This window comes from Canis lupus, chromosome 19 (genome assembly GCF_048164855.1).
Source record: "Canis lupus baileyi chromosome 19, mCanLup2.hap1, whole genome shotgun sequence".
Classification (NCBI taxonomy): domain Eukaryota; kingdom Metazoa; phylum Chordata; class Mammalia; order Carnivora; family Canidae; genus Canis; species Canis lupus.
Genome location: NC_132856.1, coordinates 46883725 through 46907521, shown reverse-complemented (window position 1 = coordinate 46907521; position 23797 = coordinate 46883725). Strand labels below are relative to the sequence as shown.

Genomic DNA, 23797 nt, shown 5'->3' with positions numbered 1-23797 from the left:
ATTTTACTGAACATTGACTCTTCTCCTCCCGACCACCATATTAATAAATGTACATCCGAGCATCCTTCTTAAAACGTAATTTTTAAGAATGACACAAACCCAAGCAATTGGAAAGTACGCCAGAGTCTTGGGAAGCAATCCCCGGGTAGCATTTCTAAGAAAACCCCCACGCTGCCTCCGGAGCGCGTGCTCAGCACTTGCGAGTATCATCCGGCTCCATCTAACATCAGCCCTGCGGGGTCGGTAAGACGCTGTTTTACAGACGGAGAAACTGAGGCTCACACTGCGAGCCCACGGTGGGGGCTGAATTTGAACCCAGGACGCCAGGGACCCACACGCGCTTAATACCCAACAGCCCTTGTGGACATCCCTGTGAAACCAGGTCCGCCTGGGGGCACAGACTGGGCCTTATACAGATGGGAGCCGCGCGGTGTAGGAGGCGAAGGTCCAGGCGGCGGGAGGTGTCGGGAAGAAGGGCATTTCTAAGCTCCGACACCTCTACGGCCGTGAGTCACGTCCGCCGGGAACACTAGGAGCGCTCTGTGCCTTTAAGGCGGGGGCGGGGGCGGGGCCTCGGGGCGGGCCTGCCTGCCGACGCGGCGGGCGGAGGGTGAGCCGCGCTGGGAGCCTTTAAGGCCCTCCGGGGGCGGGGCCTGGAGAGCGGGGCCCAAACGGAGGATTCGCGCCAGACGCTCTCCTCCCCTTTAAGGCGCGCGGCAGGGCGGGGCCCCGTGTCTCGCTCAAGGCGCGGTCCGCGTCCGCCGTCAGAAAAGCGGCTTAAAGGCGACGCGTGGCGCGATGGCGGCGGCCCCACGCGCGTGCCGGCGGCGCTGGCGGCCACGCCCGGTGCTGCTGCTGCTGCTTCTGCTGGCGCTGCCGCCCCCGGGGGGCCCGCCGGGCGCCGCCGCCTACTTCCCCGAGGAGCGCTGGAGCCCCGAGTCGCCGCTGCAGGCGCCGCGAGTCCTCATCGCGCTGGTGGCGCGCAACGCGGCCCACGCGCTGCCCGCCACGCTGGGCGCGCTCGAGCGGCTGCGGCACCCGCGGGAGCGCACGGCGCTGTGGTGAGCGCGGCGTCCGGCCCGGGCGGCTCCACGCCGCGCGCCGCCTGCTGCCCCGGCCCCGGGCGGGGCGGGCTGGGCGGCCCCACGCGTGTCCCCGGCTCGCTTCCGTCTGCGGGCGGGCGGGACGCGCGGGCCCTCTGCTTGCGGTGCCTCCCTCCCCGGCTCTGCCCCGCCGCCTGGGACTGACCCTCACAGCGCCTTGGGGCACCCACAGCTCCCAAGCAGGGGAGCCCGGAGCCCCGCGGCCCGCATTGCGCTTCCACTAACGGGGGGGCTTCCCAGCTTCTGCTGCAGTGGATCCTGAACCCAGCCTGAGCCGGATTCCCTGCGCTCTGACCTGCGCGGGTGGGTGCGTGGGTGGGTGAGGGGGCCAGGTGGCCAAGGGTAGGGCAACGCGGCAGAGCCGTGACACCTGGCTGGTGACGTCCCGCCTCCTGCCTCAGTTTCCTCATCTGGAAAATGGCAGCATTAGTAGAACTCCGGTTGCATTGGTCTCTGAAGCTTAACCGTTTAATGTAATGCACGTGAAGCCCTTGTGCCTGGCGTCTCTGGCTTGGTGCTCGGTGCCCAGAGCTGCGGCTGCTAGATGTTGTCATTACCAGTCATCAATGATACTGTTGTTGTTGACTTAGTAACAGCTCATTTGAGGGGATAGCTCTCATCTGCCTGTGGACTCGGTAGTTTCCCTCGCCCTCCATCCCAGGTTCGCCAGCCTGGATGATGCAGGCACACAGTGGGTGCTTCAGAAATGTTCGTTGAATTAACGAGTAACCACAGGCCCCTATTAAGGTGGTGTTGCTCACAGAACAGACTTGAGGAAGGTGGGGTGGGGGTATACGATATATGGATATTTATTTATTTATTTATTTATTTATTTATTTATTTATTTATTTTAAAGATTTTATTTATTTATTCATGAGAGAGAGAAAGAGAGGCAGGCTCCATACAGGGAGCCCCACACGAGACTCGATCCCAGGACTCCAGGATCACGCCCAGGGCCAAAGGCAGGCGCTAAACCGCCGAGCCACCCAGGGATTCCCAATATATGCATTTTTAAATTAAACCACAATATTTAGTACCTAACATGGTTATAAGATCCTAGATGCTCAGTGGTACTAACAGTGTCTAGTGTGTTAATTTTTCCAAAATTAGCTTGTGGGTCCTGTCTTCATCTGAAACACAGATGAGGAAACAGGCTTGGAGGGGGGGAGGCATCTTCCAGGGCCATCAGCTGGTGGAAGGCCAGTTTAGAGTGTGGAGCGCATGTTGCTTCGCTGCTGCCCCATCCTGCCTCAGTCTCCCCAGCCTCACACTGACTGTCCTGCTCGGCTTGCAGGGTGGCGACAGACCACAACTCGGACAATACATCGGCTGTGCTGCGGGAATGGCTGGTGGCTGTAAAGAGTTTGTACCATTCTGTGGAGTGGCGGCCGGCAGAGGAGCCCAGGTGAGCTCCTGGATCTGCCCTGACCGCCCGCCTTCCCAGTAAGACTGGGCTGCGCCCCTATTCACACACTTCCTGTGACTCCCCATTGTCTTGAGACAGAACCTCAGCCCCTCAGCCTCTGACTCTCCAGCCCAACTCTGCAGCCTTAAGGGCTGGCCTTGGCTTCTCAGACCCGCCCTCAACTTTAATGGACCATAATCCTCCAGTTGGACCTTTGCCCCAGCAGTTCCCTCCACCTAGAGTTCCCTCACTCTCTTGTCCTCCTGGTGGCCGCCTTCTGCTTTGTTCCCAGTCTCATTCTGTGCCCCAGTGCTCTGTTGCTTCGCTTCCCGGGAGCCTCTGGGCAATGCAGGCCCCTGGCTCCTAGCTGCCTGCCTGTCTGTCTTTCTTTCTAGTAAATGACTTTTTTAAAAAAGGTTTTATTGATTTATTTGAGAGACAGAGCACAAGGGCGAGAGAGGAGCAAGCTCCCCGTTGAGCAGGGAGCCTGATAGGGGCGTTGATTCTAGAACCGTCAGATATTACCTGAGCTGAAGGCAGACACTTAACTGGCTGAGCCACCCAGATGCCTCTCAGGGTTTATTTCTTTACCTATCTGCTGTCTGGACCAGATTCTGAGTTTGGGAGGACAGGCCCCAAGTTTTCTTCTTTCTTCTGTGTGTTCTGTCCCAGCAGCTCCCCTTATTCTCAGGAATGACCCTGCAAAGCAAAGAGGCTCCTAGCCCCATCTCTAGAGTTTTCTTCCCATTCTGCAGGTGCCCTGGGCTTTTTTTTTTTTTTTAAGATTTTATTTATTTATTCATGAGAGACACAGAGAGAGACAAAGACACAGGCAAAGGGAGAAGCAGGCTCCATGTAGGGAGCCTGACATGAGACTCTATCCCGGGTCTCCAGAATAAGGCCCTGGGCTGAAGGCAGCGCTAAACCCCTGAGCCACCCGGGCTGCCCCCTGCCTTGGGCTTTCTCTGCTCTGGGCCTTTGTACGTGCTATGCCCTCTACTGAGGACACAAACTCCCTCCTCCAGTTTTCTCCTCTTGCTTCTACCCCCCCCCCCTTAAGATCAAACCTACATATCTCCAGGAAGCCCTCTCTGACCGCAACCCTTTGGGTTGCCATAGTGTCCCATCCTTTCCACATCACAGCTGCCTCTCCCCAGGTCCTACCCGGATGAAGAGGGCCCCAAGCACTGGTCCGACTCGCGCTATGAGCACGTCATGAAGTTACGCCAGGCAGCCTTGAAATCTGCCCGGGACATGTGGGCTGATTACATCCTGGTGAGTTTCTAGGCCAGCTACCCTGAGGAGTTCGTGGGGGAGGACTGGGTGGCCACGGAGGGAAGGAGGATCAATGGGATGTGGAGACCATCCCTAAACCCGTTTACAGAGGAGAATAGGCTCTGAAAAGTGGAGTGAGTTGTCAGAGGCAACATGGCTGGTTAGCAGAGGAGCTGGAGTTCAATCCAGGGCTGCGGAGGTTCTTAATCATCAGGTTGTGTCCCCAGCCATCCCGTATGGTTGGACACTTGGGTTGTCACTTTATTGTCACCTCTGTGTCCCACCCCCATGATGACATCCTCTGGGTGACTCCTGAGAAGCCAGAGGATGGGATCAGTGGGGGTTGGGGGTGTGCTGAAATGCTGGGCTGCTGAGGCCTGACTTTCACTTCCTTCTCCTGGACTGGCCATTGCCCCTGGAGGAAGGGATGGCTCAGGCTGGAGTGTAGTCACGTGAGTGTAGTCATGTTAAGGTACCTGCCCATGGGCCTGTGTGAGCTCCTTCAGCCCGTCCCCTGGAGCTGGACGTCATCTCCTCCCGCTGGGTCTGGCTCCCCAGGGAGGTTGAATTCAATGATACCAGCCTGTCAGAGCCTGTGGTTGGTTTCCATCTAGGCACTGAGCCCCGAACAGTGGTCTGTACCTTCTTATTTGGTCAGCAGACTTCCACGAGCCCCTCCCTTGCCCCCCACATGCCAGAGCCTGAGGATGCAGGAAGGGTCAGTGCAGCCTGAGCCCTGCCTTCCTAGTGTCCCAGGAAGGGTGGCCATGACCAGAAAAGGAAACTGGGTGAGGAACTACCCAGAGGCAGCCAGTGCTGTGATTGTGGAAGGGCAGCTGGTGGTGGATCTGTGTCCTGGGGCTGTTGTGACAAAGGACCACACACTTGGAGGTGAGGGTAGGGGGGTTGCAAACAATGGAAGTTTATTGTCTCCCAGTTCTGGAGGACAGAGGTCTGAAGTCAAGATGTCAGCTGGGCCCTGCTCCCTCCACAGGCTTGAGGGAGGATCCTTCCTCACTTTTTTTAGCTTCTAGGGCCCTATGTGTTCCTTGGCCTGTGGCCTTGTCTGCCTCAGTGGTCACATGGACTTGTCTCTATTTCTTCTCCTCTTTAGGTCTTTAGGGCTCGTCTTACTCCAGTCTGACCTCATCTTAACCTATGTCCTAGTTACATTTGCAAAGATCCTATTTCCAATTAAGATCACCATCACAGGGTACCAGGGATCTAGACTTCAACATATCTTTTTTGGGGCCACCATTCAATCTACAGCAGATAGCACAATCAGAGTGTAGTGACGAATGAGCAAGGTTGGGGGCTGTCTTAGGAGGGGACCCTAGCAGTGTCCTGAAGGAACAAGGAAGCCATCCTCGGGGGAAGCTGAGGGCCAGTGTCTGAGTCAGAGGAAATAGAGTAGGGTGCAAGCTTGGGGCAGTCAGGCACCGGTGAGGAAGCCAGTGTGGCTGGAGGGATTATGGAGGTAGTCCTGAAGTGGTAGGTGGCGGCCAAACTATGCAAACCAAGGGAGAGATTTGGTTTTGAGAGTAATGGGGAGCCATGGAGGGTATATGAGCAGGAGAGGACTGTGTTCTGATTTAGGATTTTCAGAAGCCCTGTGGCTGCCATGGGGAGCAAGACCTGTTGGGGCAGGAGTGGGGACAACAGGAGGCCAGGGTAGAGGCCAGTATGGAGCAGGGCTGTGGAGAAAGACAAATAGAATGAAGATACCTTCTTAGGCTGAAGGGATAGGCCCTGCTCAGGGACTGAATGTGAGGGTGCCAGGAGACCCCATGACCCTGGCCTGAGCCCTGCAGAGAGGAGAAAGAATGGAGCAAGCTCTTCCTCTGAGCCCGGTAGGCTGATGCCTTAATCAGACCATTTTACAGATGGGAAAGTGGAGGCTTACAGAGGGAGGTGACAGCATGCTTGTTGGTGGAGTCTCAGAACCAGGGAGGCGTAGAGGTGGGACCTTCTGGAACCATCTAGCACAAGGCCTCCTTGTCTGCTACCCTGGATGTTGCTTTCTTGGTTTGAGGCTGGCTGGTTTTCACTCTTTTCCCTCAGCAAACTTGGGTGGAATTCCATGTGTTGGTTCAAAACTCAAAGCAGCTTTTGACATACCGGTATCTTTTTGTAACTGGGGACTCAGGAAATCCATATTGAGATGTGAAGTCATTTGTCCAGTGTTTTAAAATTGTTATTAAAAAGACCTCTTTAAAAAAAAAAAAAAACAAAACCTCTTTTTACTAACACTGTGGGTGTTACTTGTAAGAAAATATACAAGAAAAAGTAAGAAGCTTAGGGAAGAAAAAAACAAGCAAACCTTATAATCTTACCTCCCAGAGAGACTCACTTTCTGGCTGGTTTTCTGTGTTTTCTAATTGAGGTGCAATTCACATAACATAAAATTAACTGTTTCAAAGTGAACCACTCAGTGGCATTTAGTACATTCATTATGTTGTGCAACCACAACCTCCATCTAGTTCCAGAACGTTTCCATCACCCCAAAAGGATACCTCATCCCCATGAACAATCTACTCCCTCTCCTCCTCCCCCTGCCCCTGGCAACCACCAGGCTTCTTCCTGTGTCTACACAGATGGCGCCTCTTCTGGACATCTCATATAAATGAATCATACGCTATGTGGCCTTTGTGTCTGGCTTCTCTCAGCATGATATCCTCGAGGTTCATCCATGTTGTGGCGTGTGTCAGGGCTTCGTTCCTTTTTATGGCTGGGTGATGTTCCATTGTTTGGATGGACCACGTTTTGTCTATCCATTCTTCCATTGATGCACACTTGGTTTTACTTCCACCATTTGGCTATTGTGGCCAATGCCAGTGTGGACATGGGTGTGCAAAGGTCTGCATCCCTGTTTCCAGCTATCTTGGTGCGTACCTAGGAGTGGAATCGCTGAGTCATATGTAGCTCTATGTCTAACTCTTTGAGGAACTACCAGACCGTTCTGGCTGTTTTTATTGTGTATAAATTTAAAGGTCGCAAATTCAAAAATCCACCCATCCAGGGGCTGGGCCGGGAACAACCCCTGCGGCTTAACCCAAGGGGCAAGCCACCCTCAGTCTGTAGCGGGGGTTGCCATGTGGGAATTCCATTCTGGAGCTGCCGGAGAAGGCTGGAATTCTAGTTTTTGCTGTTGTTTGTGGCAGGTGATTTAAAGGTTTTAAAAAGCCTGTGTGGGTGACAAAGCATATCTGTGGATCAGATGCATTTAAAAATAAATAAATATATCCTGGGAGGGCAGCCCCAGTGGCCCAGCTGTTTAGCGCCGCCTTCAGCTCAGGGCGTGATCCTGGAGAACTGGGATCAAGTCCCATGTCAGGCTCCCTGCAGGGAGCCTGCTTCTCCCTCTGCCTGTGTCTCTGCCTCTCTCTCTCTCTCTGTGTGTCTCTTGTGAATAAATAAATAAAATCTTTAAAAAAAAACATCCTGGGAGATCCTCCTAAGAGTTCTGTAATGCATCGTGACCTGCATATCTTCACACCCCAGTGCACAGGAACACCCTTACCCGATCATTTTCTGTGACATGATTCCTAGCTGTCTGGGCTCACTCTGCAGTGGGATGTAGCCGGAATTTCTCTAGCCAGTTTGCCACTGCTGGACTCCTGGGTTGTTCCCCAGTCTGTGTGATAAACAGCACCACAGTGAGCATCCTGGTGAGGCCTCTATGGAGAATGTTGGTGACACATAGTTTTGAGGGGTGGGGGGGACCAGCAGGTTCCCCTCCACCACCCCAATGGCGACCCTATTCCTGGGTTGGTGGATTCCATTCCATGCTGCAACAAGCAAGTCACAATCTTATTATCTCTACATTTAAGGCATTAAAGGAAAACAAAAGGCTTACATAAAGATCTGATTTTTACACACTCTTTATCAGCATGTAATTGATGTCAGACAAACTAACATGAATTCCTCCCAGCCGCTCCCCACGGAGTTGGCCTCTGCTCCAACTGTCCTCATCAACCAGCGCTGCCTGTTTTATTATTAAAAGATTTTATTCATGAGAGAGACAGAGAGAGAGGCAGAGACACAGGCAGAGGGAGAAGCAGGCTCCTCGCAGGCGACCCAATATGGTGCTCGATTCCAGGATCCTGGGATCACGACCTGAGCCAAAGCCAGACGCTCAGCCACTGAGCCACCTAGGTGCCCCGCACTGACTGTTTTAAAAGTTTCCATAAGTGGAGCCACATGATATACTCGCTGTCATGCTCCACATCCCGCCAGTGCCACGTCTGGTCTGCATTTGTGTCTCTTTGTGCTGTGTGATCCGTCCTTTCTCTTGCTATGGAGTGTGTTTCCTTTTAGGAGCGTCACTTGGTTTGTCACTAGGGGCAGAACTGGATGGTTGAGGAACCGGGTGGCTTCCAGGGCCACAGCTGCTACTCCAGACCCCCAGACCTCCCTCCCCTCCCCTCCAGAGCTCTGGCCTCCACCCCAGCTGTTCAGGTCAGTCTTATGGCCTATGCTGATGCTGTATTGGGTGTTTTGCAGTTCGTGGATGCAGACAACCTGATCCTCAACCCTAACACACTAAGCCTCCTCATCGCTGAGAACAAGACGGTGGTGGCCCCCATGCTGGATTCGAGGGCTGCATACTCCAACTTCTGGTGTGGGATGACTTCCCAGGTCAGGGGACTGCTGGGGTAGGGTGGGACCTGGGGATGGTAGGGGCCAGCAAGTGGGGAGTATGGCTGGAATCTAACTTATCATACCACCTCATGGTGAGCACTTTACAAGACCATCATGGTAATCCTTGAATAGTTCCTTGATGGAGAGTCCGTGACTGGGCCTTCTTCTCTGCACCCCCTTCCCAGTCACTGAGGCAGAAACAGGAACACAGGGAGAAAGGAATCGACATGCCTAAGCTCACACAGCTAGGAAGCATGGTGCCAGGTAGAACTTCAGGCACAGCTTGATCCAGGTGTTAAAATAACAGTTGTATCTTCCTCCATCCATTGGGTGGCTTCATTTTCAGACTCCTGGGGCATGATCCCAGCACGATTTGGCCAAAGTCTACTTTGGGCCTTGTCCAGTCTCCTCTTAAAGCTGAGCCAATTCTTGAAGCCAAGAAAATAAGTCAGGTTCTGATTGGCCAAGCCTGGGCCACAAGTCCCACCCCAGGGTTCAGGCTGGGGTTGCTGGCAGCACCAGGGAGAGTGAAAGGGTAGGTCTGGAGTGGGGGCCATGCCAGAACTAGGACCCCGCCCTGTCTCATCCTGTCTTTCTAATTGATGTGCAATTCACATAACATAAAACTCACCATTTTAAAGTGAACAGCTCAGTGGTTTCTATTTTTAAAAATATGTCATAGAATTCTAAATGTTATTCTCTAATAATTCCAGTTTGTAAAGATATGATGAAGAGAGAGCCCAACTTCAGATGGTTACAACTTATTTTCTAAAAGATTCCTCCCAAGTTCCTTGAAGTCATACCTCTGATGTTTAATCTCGTATAAATCAAGGGATCACACATATCCAGTCCCTTTCTCAACTTTCTGATTTCCTCCTTCAAGTGCTGCCTTTCTGATCTGAGGTGTTGAGCTAGATCTGCAGGTGCGCAACTGCTTCCCCTCCCTCATCCACCACTGCCCCACCGCCCCACCACCTAAGGCTCTGGGGAGGGAGATGCCTGACGGCACCCAGAGCTCCGCACTCAGGGAATGCTCGGCACAGCCAGAGGCTGGCATCCGAGTCTTGATCTCCAAGTATTCCATGCCTCCCCTTGTCCCAGGCCTCCAGCCTTAATCTCTGGGGACCCCCATATAGAACTTTGCCCTCCTCCCCACAGGGCTACTACAAGCGCACACCTGCCTACATCCCCATTCGGAAGCGGGACCGCCGGGGCTGCTTTGCAGTCCCCATGGTGCACTCGACCTTCCTGATTGACCTGCGGAAGGCAGCATCCAGGAACTTGGCATTCTACCCTCCTCACCCTGACTACACCTGGTCCTTTGATGACATCATCGTTTTTGCCTTCTCCTGCAAGCAAGCAGGTGAGCCCACAGGGACTTTGCCAGCACAGGGGCATCTGTCTCATTCTCTGGGACCAGTGTCGGAGCCCACAGAAGGGTCACAGAACAAGAACTGCAGGGTGCAGGATGGCTTCAGGTGTGGCTCTATCCAGGTGCTCAGGTGATGTTCCCAAGGGCTCGCTTTCTCTCCAGCCCTGGCTTCACTGGGTCACTTCACTCCCCATATCTTTAAGACCTCTTTATTGAAGATTATTTCCATCTCAATATTCTCCTGTGTTTTCTAGTTGAGCATAATTATTCCCTAATTGTTTAATTAGGGAAAAAATATTTTAAAGAGAAAGAGAACACAGCCAGCGAAAACCGACCTATCATTTTTTTTTTAATTCTTTTTTTTTTTTTTTTTTTTTTTTATTTATTTATGAGAGTCACAGAGAGAGAGAGAGAGGCAGAGACACAGGCAGAGGGAGAAGCAGGCTCCATGCACCGGGAGCCCGATGTGGGATTCGATCCCGGGTCTCCAGGATCGCGCCCTGGGCCAAAGGCAGGCGCCAAACCGCTGCGCCACCCAGGGATCCCCTCATTTTTTTTTTTAAACCATGGTTCAGCAAACTATGCCCCATGGACCAAATCCAGTCAACCATCTGTTTTCCTTTAGCCACAAGCTAAAAATGTCTTTTGGGTTCCTGGACCTAATTCTATCATGTGTTTAGGTGAGGGGGAGGACTTCCCTGTACCACCACACCAACAAGCAATTGTCTGTAGGACAAGCAGGGTGTCCTACCATTCAACTCAATTCTGACCCTGTCTTTGCAGAGATCGTATCATATCCCACAGGTTGAGGTTCTCAATCCTACCAGACTGCCCCTCACCCTAACTTCAGATGCCGGCCACAAACCCGTGTTCTCACCGTGCTTCTGGCCAACTGGCTACAAATCAGAGGCTCCCAAGAACACTCTCTTGGGTTCCATTAACTTGCTAGAGCAGCTCACAGAATTCAGGAAACGCACTTACTTACTAGATGACTGGTCTGTTATAAAAGTATATAGCTTCGGAGCAGCCAGGTGAAGAGATGCTGAGGGCGAGGTATGTGGGAAGGGGCACAGAGCTTTCCCACCCGCTCCAGGTGTGCTGCTCTCCCCACATCTTCACCTGTTCTGCAACCTGGAAGCTCTCTAAACTCCATCCTTTTGGGTTTTTACGGAGGGTTCATTATGTAGACATGATGGATTGAATCATTGGTTTTTGGTGATTCATCCTCTAGCTCCTCACCCTGCCCCTCTATTCATGGTTGATCTTCCTGGCAACCGGTGTGTGTGTGTGGCTGGTAGGGGGGAGGTCCCCTGTAAGTGCTTTCCAAAAGTCACGTGTTAACCTAAGAGATACCTTTAAGCTCTCAACATCTGGGAAATTCCAAGGGTTTTAGAAACTGTGAGCCTGGAACTGTGGACAAAGACCAAATATACTCAAGAAGTCTATATTTGGTCATCTGAATGGGGAAAAGAAATGAAGAATAATATTTTATGATATGAAGATTGTATAAAATTCAAATTTCAGTGCCTATAAATAAAGTTTCATCGGCACACAGCCACGCCCATTCACTTAAGCCTCATTTCTGGCTGCTTCTGTGTTCCAGCAGAATCTGAGTCATTGAGACAGAACCGTCTGGCCCACAAGTATAAATATTGACCATCTGGTCCTCTGCAGAAAAAGTTAACCAGTTCAAGTGAAAATCATTTTCATTGGGTTTTATACTTAAAAAAAAAAAAAAAGAAAAATGTAAACCACTCTGAAAAGAGCAAATGCAGATGGAGGTACCAACACTACTGTCTTGTTCAGCTGCCTCTCCTGTTTGGGCCTAACTGTGCATCTGTGCGGCCCACCCGCTGTTTTGCGGTTTGCTGTGTCACAGAACCTCATGGGGATGGAGACAGTAGCCGTGCAAGACACTCGTGAACAGCTCTGGAGCTTTCCCCCTGGGGCTTGCCTGGCAGTGTGAACCCCTCTTCTGGGTCCCGGTCCCAGCGGAGAGCTGAGGAGTCTCTGCTGCCTGCTGGGAACAGGGGGACCTGCTTAGGTTCCAACCCCCTGCTGGGCGGTGCAGCTGGTCACGGGGGCCACTGCTGCCTCAGAATGTTTTCACTTTGGATTGTTGTTTCCTTGGCCCCAGAGGTCCAGATGTACGTCTGCAACAAGGAGGTGTATGGCTTCCTGCCGGTGCCACTGCGGGCGCACAGCACCCTCCAGGATGAGGCTGAGAGCTTCATGCATGTGCAGCTGGAGGTCATGGGTAAGTCCACCTGCACCAATCTGGGAGGGCCAAGTCACCTCCCTGTTTCTATTACCTCTCATCCATCCCCTGAGCACTGATTGGATGTCTGCTGCATGCCAGTTCCTTTACTGGGAGTCTGGCATGAAGAAGGTGGATGGTTGTTCCGGCTCTTACTAGCTTGCAAGCAGCTGTGCACAGCATCCTGAGAGCTGTCAGGATGGCCTTCTGGGAAGAGGTGACATTAAGATGCAGTAGGGGGGAGGAGTTAGCCAGGAAGAGGATCACAGCTGCGGGGAGCAGCACATGCAAAGGCTGGAGGGGACGTGAGCTCAGAGAATAGTTCAGAGAACAGGGAAATAAAGGGGCAGAAAATAAAGGAGGTAAAGGGGGCAGAGCTGGCAGGCAGGGCCAGCACAGGGGCCTTGGACACCCAAGCTGAGAGACAGGCCTTTTTCCCAAGGGCAGTTGGGAGCCATAGAGGGTGCAGGAGCAGAGGGTTAGCAGGTTTCCACCGATGGACCTTTATGTGCATGGCATGTCTGGGACACCTCTCTATTTTGGGCTTTTCCTCATCCATGCCTCTACCAAACCCCAGACCCACCATTATTTAATATTTATCTCAAGCACACTTTTTTTTCCCTCTTGAACACATTTTAAAAAAAAAAGATTTTATTTATTTATTTGAGAGAGAGAGTGAGCAAGGAGTGGGAGAGCAGAGGGAGAGGGAGAAGCAGATTCCTCATGCCGAGCAGGGAGCCCAGTGCAGGACTCAATCCTAGGACCCTGAGACCATGACCTAAGCCGAAGGCAGATGCTCAACCTACTGAGCCACCCAGGCTCCCCCGCTTGAATACATTTATTTAAAAAAGGGAACTAGATATTTTTACTGTAGTTGCAAGCTCATATCTTTTTAATATATAGACAAATAAATCCATAAACTGTTAAACTAGCTGTCCCTCTAGTGGGCGCCTGAGATCAGACAAGCACACAGGGCTGAGCTGCCATCAAGGTTGAGGAGGGGACTCCTGCCCCAGCTGGGGAGCTCCAGAGCAACCACCCAGTGATATGATACCTACTTCCATGAGGGCCGCACCCTGTGCCGGCCACACATATCCCCCAGAACGCCCCTGAGGCAGCATGGCCATTCCTCCCACTGCACAGACTGGGAGGAGCCCTGCCCTGCGCTGGAGCTCCTTTTCCACTCTTAAACCTAGCCCTGGAAAGTTCTGCTTATGGCACCCCCTGGTGGCTGAAGATGGAATAGCACCTGCCCTCTTTGTTTTGAGAGATTTTTGGGTATTTTGAGGTAATACCTGGAGGCTGCAGGGTCACCAGAGTATGGACCCCTGCAATATTCTAGTGTTTGTCACACACAGATGCCCAGACCTGGTCCAGCAGCCTCACCAGGCTGCAGTCACAGAGGCAGGTCTCTACTTGTTACCAACTCCAGTGGGAACTGGCCCCTGAGAAATGTCTCTGAGGCTGCGATAGTTTTCCTAGTTTATTATATTATTTATTATTTTAATTTTTACTATTTTTTATATTTCAAGAGAGAGAAAGCATGCATATGAACAGAGGTAATGCAGAGGGAGAGGGAGAGAGAGAATCCTAAGCAGGCTCCACACCCAGCAGAGCCCAGCGTGGAGCTCTCATGAGAACATGACCTGAACCAAAATCAAGAATCAGACACTCAACTGACTGAGCCACCCAGGCATCCCTAGTTTTCCTAGTTTAAAGTTTCTAATGCATTTCTGGTCAGGAAACCATTCACACTATTGTCAGAAACTGAAGTCACCAGAGGGGTGAATATTTTCCTGTGTCTCTAGGGCCCAAGCAAAGTATATAGAACAAACAGAAGGAGGGTCTGGAAGATTCAGATATTTGTGTAAATCTTTCCTTCTGGTTTGAGTGGAGACATTTTCTCTCCATCCATTATGTGGATACCTGGACCTGGTCTGTGCCTGTGATTTTTTTTCATGAATTCAAAAGTCTGTCTTACGATGAAATTTCAGGCCTGCAGGAAGTCTCAGTAAGGTTCTCTGTGAATGGAGAATCCTACAGCCTGCTTCCTTCCCTCTGCTCATGCACAGTGGGGCATCTTTCCCTATCGGCCCCATATACCTTGCTTGGTGTAAATCCTGTTTGTTGAGTGTTAGCACACACCGTGGGAATGGGTGGTGTGCATGTGGTATGATGATTTTTTTATATCCTGTTACCAGGCCAGGCCCTGGCCCTCCCGCCACCCCAGTTTCATCGGCCGATGGGTTGTAGCTGTCTTGTTCTTCTATGAGTGGAATCGCCCAACATGCCTCTCTCAAGTGCCATGTCTTCTGCTCAGTGTCCCACCAGTGCCAGCGTGGCTGCCATGTGCAGCTGTGGCTTGTTCCTCGCCTTGCCACATAGTGTTACACGTAGATGTTTAACCACAGATTTATCCAGTCTTGGCTGCATCACACGTCACTTACAAGTCTTCTCATGAGGGATACAGGGTGTTTCCCACTGTCCCCAGGGTTGCTATGAGTTTCCCAAGCATGCGTGTGAGGGAGTTCCAGACATGCATCCGTGGGTACCAAGTAAGGAAATATCCACAGGATTGCTCTCACTTCTTACAACAGCTGCAAGGTCATGGGGCCCCCAAGACCAGACTAGGGGTTTGATAATTCACTAGAAGGACACAGGACTCCCTGGAAGCCATTACACTCCCAGTTACTGTTTACTACAAGCAAAAGGACACCGATGATAATTGGCAAAGGGAAGAGGTATCTGGGGTGGCACCCAGCAGAGTTCCAAGCATGGAACTTCCGGTTGTTCCCTCTCTGTGGAGTCGTGTGGACAGCTTTCACTTGTAGCACTGCTGTGTGACAATATGCAGGGTGTACTGCCATCCGGAGATGCTCCCTGAGCCTTGGTGTCCATGGTTTTTACTGGGGCTCACCCACATGGAGCTGGCTGATTACCACATGGGTGACCTCCGTCTCTAGCCCCTGCAGAGGGCGAGCTGATTCCACGTGACCCAAGCCTCCTGCCCTAAATCACACTGTTGGCATAGACCACCCCAGGCCCCAGGCAAACAAAGATCGTCTTATTAGGCAGGATGTTCAGAGGGCTTCCACCTCTCAGAAGCTGGGGGACAAAGCCAGATTTTTCTTTGGGCAAGTTTGGTTATTCACCCCATGATGGGCCTGGAGGTGTTAGGTTTTTATAACCACTGTGATGTGACTTTCTGGAAAGACTAAATTGCTTTGTTCCTTCTGGATGTCTGGTGTGCTCCGTTTTTACAGAACTGATGCCAAAGAGTGAGGAGACCCTCCGTCCCACAGGCAGGCCTTGTTGCCTCCACACTCCCCAGTGGAGGGGCAGACCCTCGGGAAAAGGGAAACGACACCTGGAGTTTGGACCCGGGTCCTCAGATCCCAACATCTGGCCCTTGGTCTCCAGGCTCCCCAAAGAGGATGGGGAGTAGCCAGAGCTGTGAAGAGCCCTGGGCAGGAGGAAAGCCCGGGATGCAGTGTCCCTAGGGAGCCCAGGTTGGCTTTGGGCCTCACCTAGGCCTGTCCCAGACAGAGGGGGGCTTTGTCTGTCCCTCAGGCTCATATAGGGCCTTTATTCTTGATGGGGTAGATGCCATACTCACTGTCAGGCTGGGCCCCTGTGGGTCAGGCGGTGGGCGTGCAGAAGCCACCCCGGCCTCATATCCATCCAAGGATCTGGTCATTCTGAGGGAGACCACCAGGGATGTGCCAAGATGGGGCTCTGGGGACATGGTCTGGTCTGAGCATTGTTCACAGCAGCTGGAAGGGCAGTGGTCATGACCACTCTGAGATTCTTGCCATTCCTTGGCTGGTAGACATGCCACTCCAGTCACGTGGTCACCTTTCCCTTGTGTGTCTCTGTGGTCATCCCTCTGTGTGCATGGCTGTATCCAAATTTCTCATTTTTATGAGAATCCCAGTCAGTATTTTAATCTGATTATCTCTATAAAGACCTTATTTCCAAATAAGGCCACATCTTGAGGTACTGAGGGTTGAGATGCTAACATGCTGGGGAGGACACAGTTCAACCCATAATGTGTGTCATTTTACAACATCTTTTCCTGAAGCCTCTGTGAGGAGGAGGTTTTTAAAATTAGGAGCCCTGGGGTGCCTGGGTGCCTCAGTCGGTTGAACATCTGACTCTCGGTTTTGGTTCAGGTCTTGATCTCAGGGTCCTGAGATTGAGCCCCATGTCAGGCTCAGTGCAGAGTCTGCTTGAGATTCTCTCTCCCTCTGCCCCTCCTCCTGCTTGTGGACTCTTTCTCTAAAATAAATCTGTAGGGCAGCCCCGGTGGCGCAGCTGTTTAGAGCCTCCTGCAGCCCAGGGCATGATCCTGGAGACCTGGGATCGAGTCCCACGTCAGGCTCTCTGTGTGGCGCCTGCTTCTCCCTCTGCCTGTGTCTCTGCCTCTCTCTCTCTCTCTGTATCTATGAATAAATAAAATAAAATCTTAAAAAAATTAAATAAAATAAATCTGTAATGAAATGAAATAGAAAAACAAAACAAAATAAAATAAAATAGGAGTCCCATTTTATAGACGAGGAAAGCCAAGGCCCCGACAGGTCAAGGTCACACAGCTTGGCACCATTCCTTTGTTCATTCTATGAATAATTATTGAGTGTCTGATGTGTACCAAGCATTGGGCACTGGGGACTCAGTATGAGTGGGCAGACCTGGTGTCTGTCCTACGGGGTTCATGGGAGACAGGAAGCCAGGGAGGTAGGGCTGAAGGATTGGGATTTGATGATCAAAGGCCAGGTGCTGTGGGAGCTAGGATAAGGTATCCTGGTCCAACTCAAGTCTATAAATAGACTAATAGTTTCGATGATTACTATCTTAGTTGGGAGGTCAGGGAAAGGAGAGGAGAAAGGAAGGTGTTTTGGGCCAAGGCCAAGCATGTGCAAAGGTCCTGAGGTAGGAAGGGGTGCATTTGGGGCAGTGTCAACAGCCAGGGTGAGTAGGTGGGGGGTAAAGAGGCCAGCACCAACATTGTGAGCGGAACGGTGTCAGGCACAGTCTCCGATGCCAGACCAAGGAGCTTAGGGTAATGGTTCCTGGAGAGGTTGGGGAGGGGACGTTGTTCCTCCCCACCCCCCCAGTGTCCCCACTGACCCCTTGGCACTGTCTGCCCCACAGTGAAGCACCCACCAGCGGAGCCCTCCAAGTTCATCTCGGTGCCCACCAAGACACCTGACAAGATGGGCTTCGACGAGGTGAGCTGGGCCTTCCCTCGTGGGTGGGGGTGGGGCGGGGGCCGCCCGGAGGGTCCTACCAGAGCTTCTGGCTGCAGGTCTTCATGATCAACCTGAAGCGGCGGCAGGATCGGCGGGAGCGCATGCTGCGGGCGCTGCAGGAGCAGGAGATCGAGTGCCGGCTGGTAGAGGCCGTAGATGGCAAGTACGTTTCCCCCTCTCCCCGGGTCGGGGCATGGGGGGCCAGCGGGGAGCAGGTCCGTCCAGGGGTGTAGACCATGCACTGGCAGCCCCGGCCTCGTGGGTCCAGGAGAGGTGCTAATGGTGGAAGAGAGAGGGGCGCGCTAATGGTGGCACAGCAGGCCCAGTGGGTCTTCCTCTGACCCGCCTCCCCCACCTCCAGAGCCATGAACACCAGCCAGGTGGAGGCTCTGGGCATCCAGATGCTCCCCGGCTACCGTGACCCCTACCACGGGCGGCCTCTCACCAAGGGCGAGCTGGGCTGCTTCCTCAGCCACTATAACATCTGGAAGGAGGTAGGTCTGGCAGGGGAGGGCAGGGCGGTCCCCCCACTGGCCGCTCAGGGAGGGACTCATGGGCACCCCCTGCAGGACCCTGAGACTTCAGCAGGACGCAGGGCCTGTCTTTAGAGAACGCTTCACCTGCATGTCACCTGCACCCTGGCTGGGGCAGCTGCTGTCCTTTCATTATGCGGATGGGGAAGCAGACTAGGGAAGGAGGATGGGTTGAGCCTGGCTCCTGAAAAAGGGGGGTCTCAGGCCCAGGACTCCCAAGCAAGGCCTCTTCCCACCCAACTGCTGTCACATGTCTTTGGAACCTGGACTCTGTGCTCAACCATTAGGAGTAACGGCCATGGGGACAGTAAGCAATGCTAACCCCATGCCAGGGGCTTGCCAGCCACCCTCAGAAGGGAGGGCTGTGATAGGTGGGGACTGAGATTCAAACCTGGAACCACGGAGCATGAGGCCAGATAGGGCATTTAGGCATTTGAGGTGACGGGTGCTCTTTCCCTGAGTGAGATTTGTCATAGAGGGTGTGGGGCAGAGGTTACCATGTTCAGGGGGCCAGGACTTGGTGTCAAGTCCAGCCCTACCTCGTAGAGGGGTAAGCTCTGTAAGGAGGGTCCCTGTTGTTGCAGATGACAGTCACCCTCCTCAGTCTTGAGGACTGTCAAGTGCATTCAGGGAGCACCCAAGCACCTACTGTGCATTTGGCCTAGTGCTGGTGCTGGAAACTTGACAGCCCCTAAGACAGATGCATACCCCTGCAGGGGGCTCACAGCCCAGGGAAATGGGGAGACTGATGGCAAACCACAATAAACCAAGTGTGATGCACCCACAGCAGGGCCATGAATTGTCCTCAGCTGACAGCTTTGGCCAGTGGTTGGTGGTTGGGGAGGGTGACATCTGAGCCGAGGCCTGAAGGCTGGGGGCTTGCCTGCTGCCATGACAAGGGGTGCTTTGTGTCAGCACAGGCATAGGCCCTGGGGTGGGAAGGAGCAGCTCAGGCAAGGCCAAGGCCAGGGCACCTGTTGCCATGTGTGAGGGGAGCCAATGGCCAAGAGGTCGATCCAGTAGGTGGCGAGGAGGGCTTGTGTCTGCTTCTCTCCTGCTGCCCCAGGCCTAAGCAGAGCTGATGTCAGGGTCAGGTCTGGCCTTGGCCTCCATGTGATGTGGGCAGGGCACCCCCCTCAGGTCGTGGACCGCGGGCTGCAGAAGTCACTGGTCTTCGAGGATGACCTGCGCTTTGAGATCTTTTTCAAGAGACGCCTGCTGAACCTCATGCGGGACGTGGAGCGGGAGGGTCTGGACTGGGACCTCATGTGAGTGTGGGGCAGGGCTGGTAGTGTGATCTGCACCTGGGTGGCGCTGGGGTGGGGCCGGGGCTCAGGGGTGAAGTTTGGAGCAGGGTGAAGCTGGAGCCTGGAGCTCAGAAGTGTGGCCCAGAGCCTGTAGGCATGAGGACCTTTGCAAATTAATAGGCCAGCCAGCTCTTGGGGTTGTGGCAGAAGGGGACTCGGGTGTGGCCTGTGTGAGGGGCCCTGTGGTCCCTGGATCTGAGAGCAGTTAGGGCTTGGCTTAAGGCCTGGGGGGTAGGGCCACAGGCCTGTGAGGATGACCGGGAAATCTAGGGACCTGGCCTGTGGGGACGGGGCTTTGTCAGGGCTTGGAGACTTGCTAAGACCTGTAGGAGATGGGGTGTGGCAGAGATTTGACCTGGAAGCCTGTGTGCATGGCTGGAGATCTTGGGGTGTGGCCTGGGGTAGGTGTGGTCAGGGCTTGGGAGTGTGCCCAGGATCCGGGGCATGGCTGAGTGTGGGGCATTGCCAGGGAGCCTGGGTCTTAGACCAGCACTAAGTAGGATGTGGCTAGCGTATTTCTGGAACAGCCTTTTGGGATCTCCTGTAGGTGAGTTGGTTTGTCCTCCCACCATCTCTCTCTCTCTCCTCCTATGTGCAGAGCCCTGATGTAGGTTCTAGGCTGAAGACTCTGGACCATGCTAGTAATAGGAACAGTAGCCATATCCCTTCATCCCTACCTACTCACCATTCCTGCACCTTGCCCAGCTGCCCCACAGTCTTCTGAATTCAGAGCAGCTTCCTTCCTAGCGCGTTCCTGGCCTCAGAGAGTGTCCAGGACGTCCTGTCCTTCCCAGCTCCAAATTCTTCCATGGCTCCCTAGTGCCCTTGGAAAAAACTCGGTCTCCTCCCTGCACATCCCAGACCCCTGTGGTCCTCCCTGGTCCAGCAGCCATACCAGCCTCCTCATTGCTCCCCAAACCCGCCAAGCCCGCTCCCACCCCAGGGCCTGATGGAGGCTCACTTGATCTCTGATCTCCGACTTGCTCAGTCAGCATTCTCCAGCGGGTGGGACGAGGGTGACAGGGCCCAAACTCTGCCCCCACAGCTACGTGGGCCGGAAGCGGATGCAGGTGGAGCACCCAGAGAAGGCTGTGCCCCGTGTGAGGAACCTGGTGGAGGCGGATTACTCCTACTGGACGCTGGCCTACGTGATCTCCCTGCAGGGCGCCCGCAAGCTGCTGGCCGCCCAGCCTCTCTCCAAAATGCTGCCTGTTGACGAGTTCCTGCCGGTCATGTTTGACAAGCACCCAGTGTGAGAGGGGCTTCCAGTGGGCACCCGGGCCGGGGTCTCGCTGTGTGTCTGTCCTGGGTGGGTGGGCATGGGGCTGGCAGGCCCCGGGGACGGACGTGTCTACCTGTCTCCTCCCTCCTCCATGCATCCCCTCCACCCGCCCCTGCCCTGCCCACTTCTCCCTCCATCTGCCCCTTCCTCCCCACCCACGCCGCCCCTCCTCCCTCCCCCCAGGTCCGAGTACAAGGCCCACTTCTCGCCACGCAACCTGCGCGCCTTCTCGGTGGAGCCCCTGCTCATCTACCCCACGCACTACACTGGGGACGACGGGTATGTGAGCGACACGGAGACCTCCGTCGTGTGGAACAATGAGCACGTCAAGACCGACTGGGACCGTGCCAAATCCCAAAAGATGCGGGAGCAGCAGGCGCTGAGCCGCGAGGCCAAGAACTCTGATGTGCTGCAGTCCCCGCTGGACAGTGCTGCCCGCGACGAGCTCTGAGGGCCAGTGGCCGTGTCCCCGGGGCCTGCCACGCCCCCTGCGCCCCATCCTGCAGACCCCCGGCAGGCTGCCCCGGGCTGTCCGCACAAGGCGGTGTCCAGCCAGCTCTTGCTCCGCAATCACGTGCACGCAGGCAGCTTTCATGGAGTGCCTACTGTATGCCGGGAACAGGGCTTGGCACCAGGGGGATCAGCGGGACCCAGACACCGTCAGTGGCTTCCGAACACTTGAAGTCCTTACCCTGTACCAGGCTCCTATGTTTGGCACTGAGTGATGCATAATTACTCCTTCCGTCAGGGATTGATTCAGCCATCAAGCTTTTGTTGATTCCCACCCTGCAAGAATCAGCACTAGTGAAACAGTCGTTGTTTTAATTCATTGGTATTTATTGAATGCCTACTGTATGTCGGGCACCAACCATTCTAGGCTCTGGGAATATTGAGATAAACAAGACACTTCCCGTTCATTCCTTCGAACACCTATGAAGCACCCACTATGTGCCTGGTACTTGTGACACAAAGATAAGTTCTCACTGACTTAGAGCATTTGTTGAGTGCCTGCTATATGCTAGGAACTGAGCTTGGTGCTGGGGGTGAAGATAAGCAAGGTGCTTTCCACTCTTCAATTGGTTTCTTCCCCAAACACCTAAAGAGCACCTACTGTGTGCCGGGCATTAGTGATACCAAGCAGTATGGCAGTTGCTCGGCCAGCATTGGATCACCTACGTGTGTGCTGGGACACGTGTTAAGTGCTGGCCACCAAGATGAGTCTTTTACTTCTCCATGCAGCAGGCGTTAATTGAGCGCCTACTGTGTACCAGACCTCATGGACTCCCAGTGGGATGAGAATGGTTGGCTGAGTTTGATCCCTGCCTGCCCCCACTCCCCCGCCCCCTGGTCACCCAAGCTGTGTGCAGACAAAATCCCCCCACCACCCAGGAGGGAGGGTGGCTCTTCCCCCACCAGGGGCAGCTGGGCCCAGTGACCACGTGGCCACAGGCAAGCTCCCCTGGACCCTGCCCCCCTGGTGGGGGCCAGGGATGAAGACAGGGGCTGGGTCTCCTGTGCTCACCCCTGCTCCCGTGTTGACCTGTCTCCCTGTGTGCTTGACCTCCCTGGCCTGCGTCTCAGGTGTGAGCTCTGCTTGCTCCGTGGGGTTCCTACCGCCAAGCCTTTGGTGGGACTCTTGGGGAGGGGCTTGCATGGGCTCAGCTGCACCAGGGCACAGCCCATGGCCTGGGCAGGACGTTCCCCTGCAGGGGCTGGAGGACTTGCTCTGCCTCCCGCCTGGAATGAATGTCAGAGCCAGTCAGTGGTGCTTTGCTCACTTAGGGATAACTGCTCACTGGGTCAGGTCCTGGATAACCTGCTTATTTTTTTATTAAAGGTTCCTGGTTGATTTTCACATAAACCTGTATTCTCTTCTTGCTCCACTGCTCTGCTTACCACGGTTACACACTCACACTTCCCACCCCCCACTGCCCACCAAGATGTGGGAGGAAATGAGGTGCTGGAGGAGAGCCCACCCTGGAGGGAGTGGGGGTGAGGGTGTGTAGTGAGAGTCACTCGTGTCCCACCCGGCCCACCCCATAAATCTTCCCTGAAATAGCCCAGGGACAGCTGGCCAACCGCACTGTCTCCTGCGGGGGTCAGCTGCAGGGTGGTCTCAGATGACAGAATGAGAAGCTGTCACGTTTTGGAATCTCCAGAAAACTGACTCTAAAATGAGGATTTGAATTGTCCCAAGAGATGACCCCAGGAAGCCCGCCCATGAGTGTGGGGACATGAGCCAGGGAAGGAGCCCCTGCCGGAGGTGCGAATGAGCAATTGACGCTGGGCCGCTGGGGGCCTCAGGGGACAGCACTGAGCATGCGCCGCGGAATGGTCCCACCTCAGGTGATGGGGATGAAGTGTTCATCCACACCTGGTTCTTCGTCCAATACTTAAAGGTTCTCAAGATTTCTAAGGCCTTGGAAGGCTTGGGTACAAACCCAAGCCTTTTACAAGAGAGCACAGATGGTGTGTGATCCTTGTGGGAGAATTAGAATATGCCGCTAAAGCAGAATTAAATCCTCTATCCTCAGAGACAACAATTAACATTTTGGTGAAAAACCTTTCAGTTTCGCCCATGTGCATGGTGCAAATACATACACGTTTTCTAAAAGAGGATCATGTTCCATAAACTGTTGCAACCTCCCACCCCCACCCCCTACCAATGCAACACATTTTTATTCCATAAACGTGGAATCACATGGCACCCGGTTTTTCAGCAATTTTCTTTATTTTACTATTTTTAAAAGATTTTATTTATTTGACAGAGAGAGAGAGAAAGTGGTGTGCCCAAGATTGCGAATCCGAGAAACCATGGAGCCGACCCGATGCAAGTACATGAGGGTTTATTTACAAGCTCGTGCTCCATGCAGCAGAGCAGGGACTTGGACCCCGAGACTAAGAAGCACAGCAGTGTTATAGGGGTCCGTGGCCAATGAGATTGTAACATACGTAGAAAGTTGCACAGCCATGTCGGTCCACACGCAGGTGGCCAATTGAATTACGATTCACCCTATAGTGACCATTTGAACTAGCCTATTATTCTGGTTAGAATTGGTGCGCAGGTTTGGCAGGCAAAAGAGGGGTTTTCGTTCCTTGGCCGTTAAAGGTCAGAGGTCCCGCATTCCTATGTGTGCTAGTTTCTGATAAGGGTGTGCTTAATAGCTAAACTAGGGTGAGGGAGTGCCTTAAACAATAGGCAGGTCGTTTGGGGGGGTTTACATGAGATGGCGGGTGTAGCACAGAATGGAGTTAGTCCTGCTCTGCTTGTCCAGGGGTAGGGGATTTTTGTTAGATTTCCTGGGTCCCACAAAAGCACAAGCAGGGGGAACTGCAGAGGGAGAGGGAGAAACAGAGCAGGGAGCCCGATGCC

At 53.6% G+C, this 23797-nt stretch overlaps 1 protein-coding gene across 1 annotated transcript; it reads left to right on the top strand.

Moving 5' to 3' along the window:
- The first annotated feature begins 783 nt into the window (after window positions 1-783).
- COLGALT1 (collagen beta(1-O)galactosyltransferase 1) lies at window positions 784-22285 on the top strand. The gene is made up of 12 exons (XM_072786800.1): window positions 784-1061; window positions 2398-2508; window positions 3666-3783; window positions 8287-8421; window positions 9583-9787; window positions 11934-12053; window positions 17205-17281; window positions 17359-17465; window positions 17664-17796; window positions 18976-19103; window positions 20188-20394; window positions 20608-22285. The coding sequence occupies exons 1-12, from the start codon at window positions 799-801 to the stop codon at window positions 20873-20875; spliced, it is 1872 nt and encodes a 623-aa protein (XP_072642901.1). The 5' UTR covers window positions 784-798; the 3' UTR covers window positions 20876-22285.
- Window positions 22286-23797: the final 1512 nt, after the last annotated feature.

Coding starts and splice junctions, on each gene's coding strand:
- COLGALT1 (XM_072786800.1), top strand. CDS start 799: ATGGCGGCGGCCCCACGCGCGTGCCGGCGGCGCTGGCGGCCACGCCCG. Junction 8,422..9,582: donor GGTGTGGGATGACTTCCCAG/GTCAGGGGACTG, acceptor TCCTCCCCACAG/GGCTACTACAAGCGCACACC. Junction 19,104..20,187: donor GGTCTGGACTGGGACCTCAT/GTGAGTGTGGGG, acceptor CTGCCCCCACAG/CTACGTGGGCCGGAAGCGGA.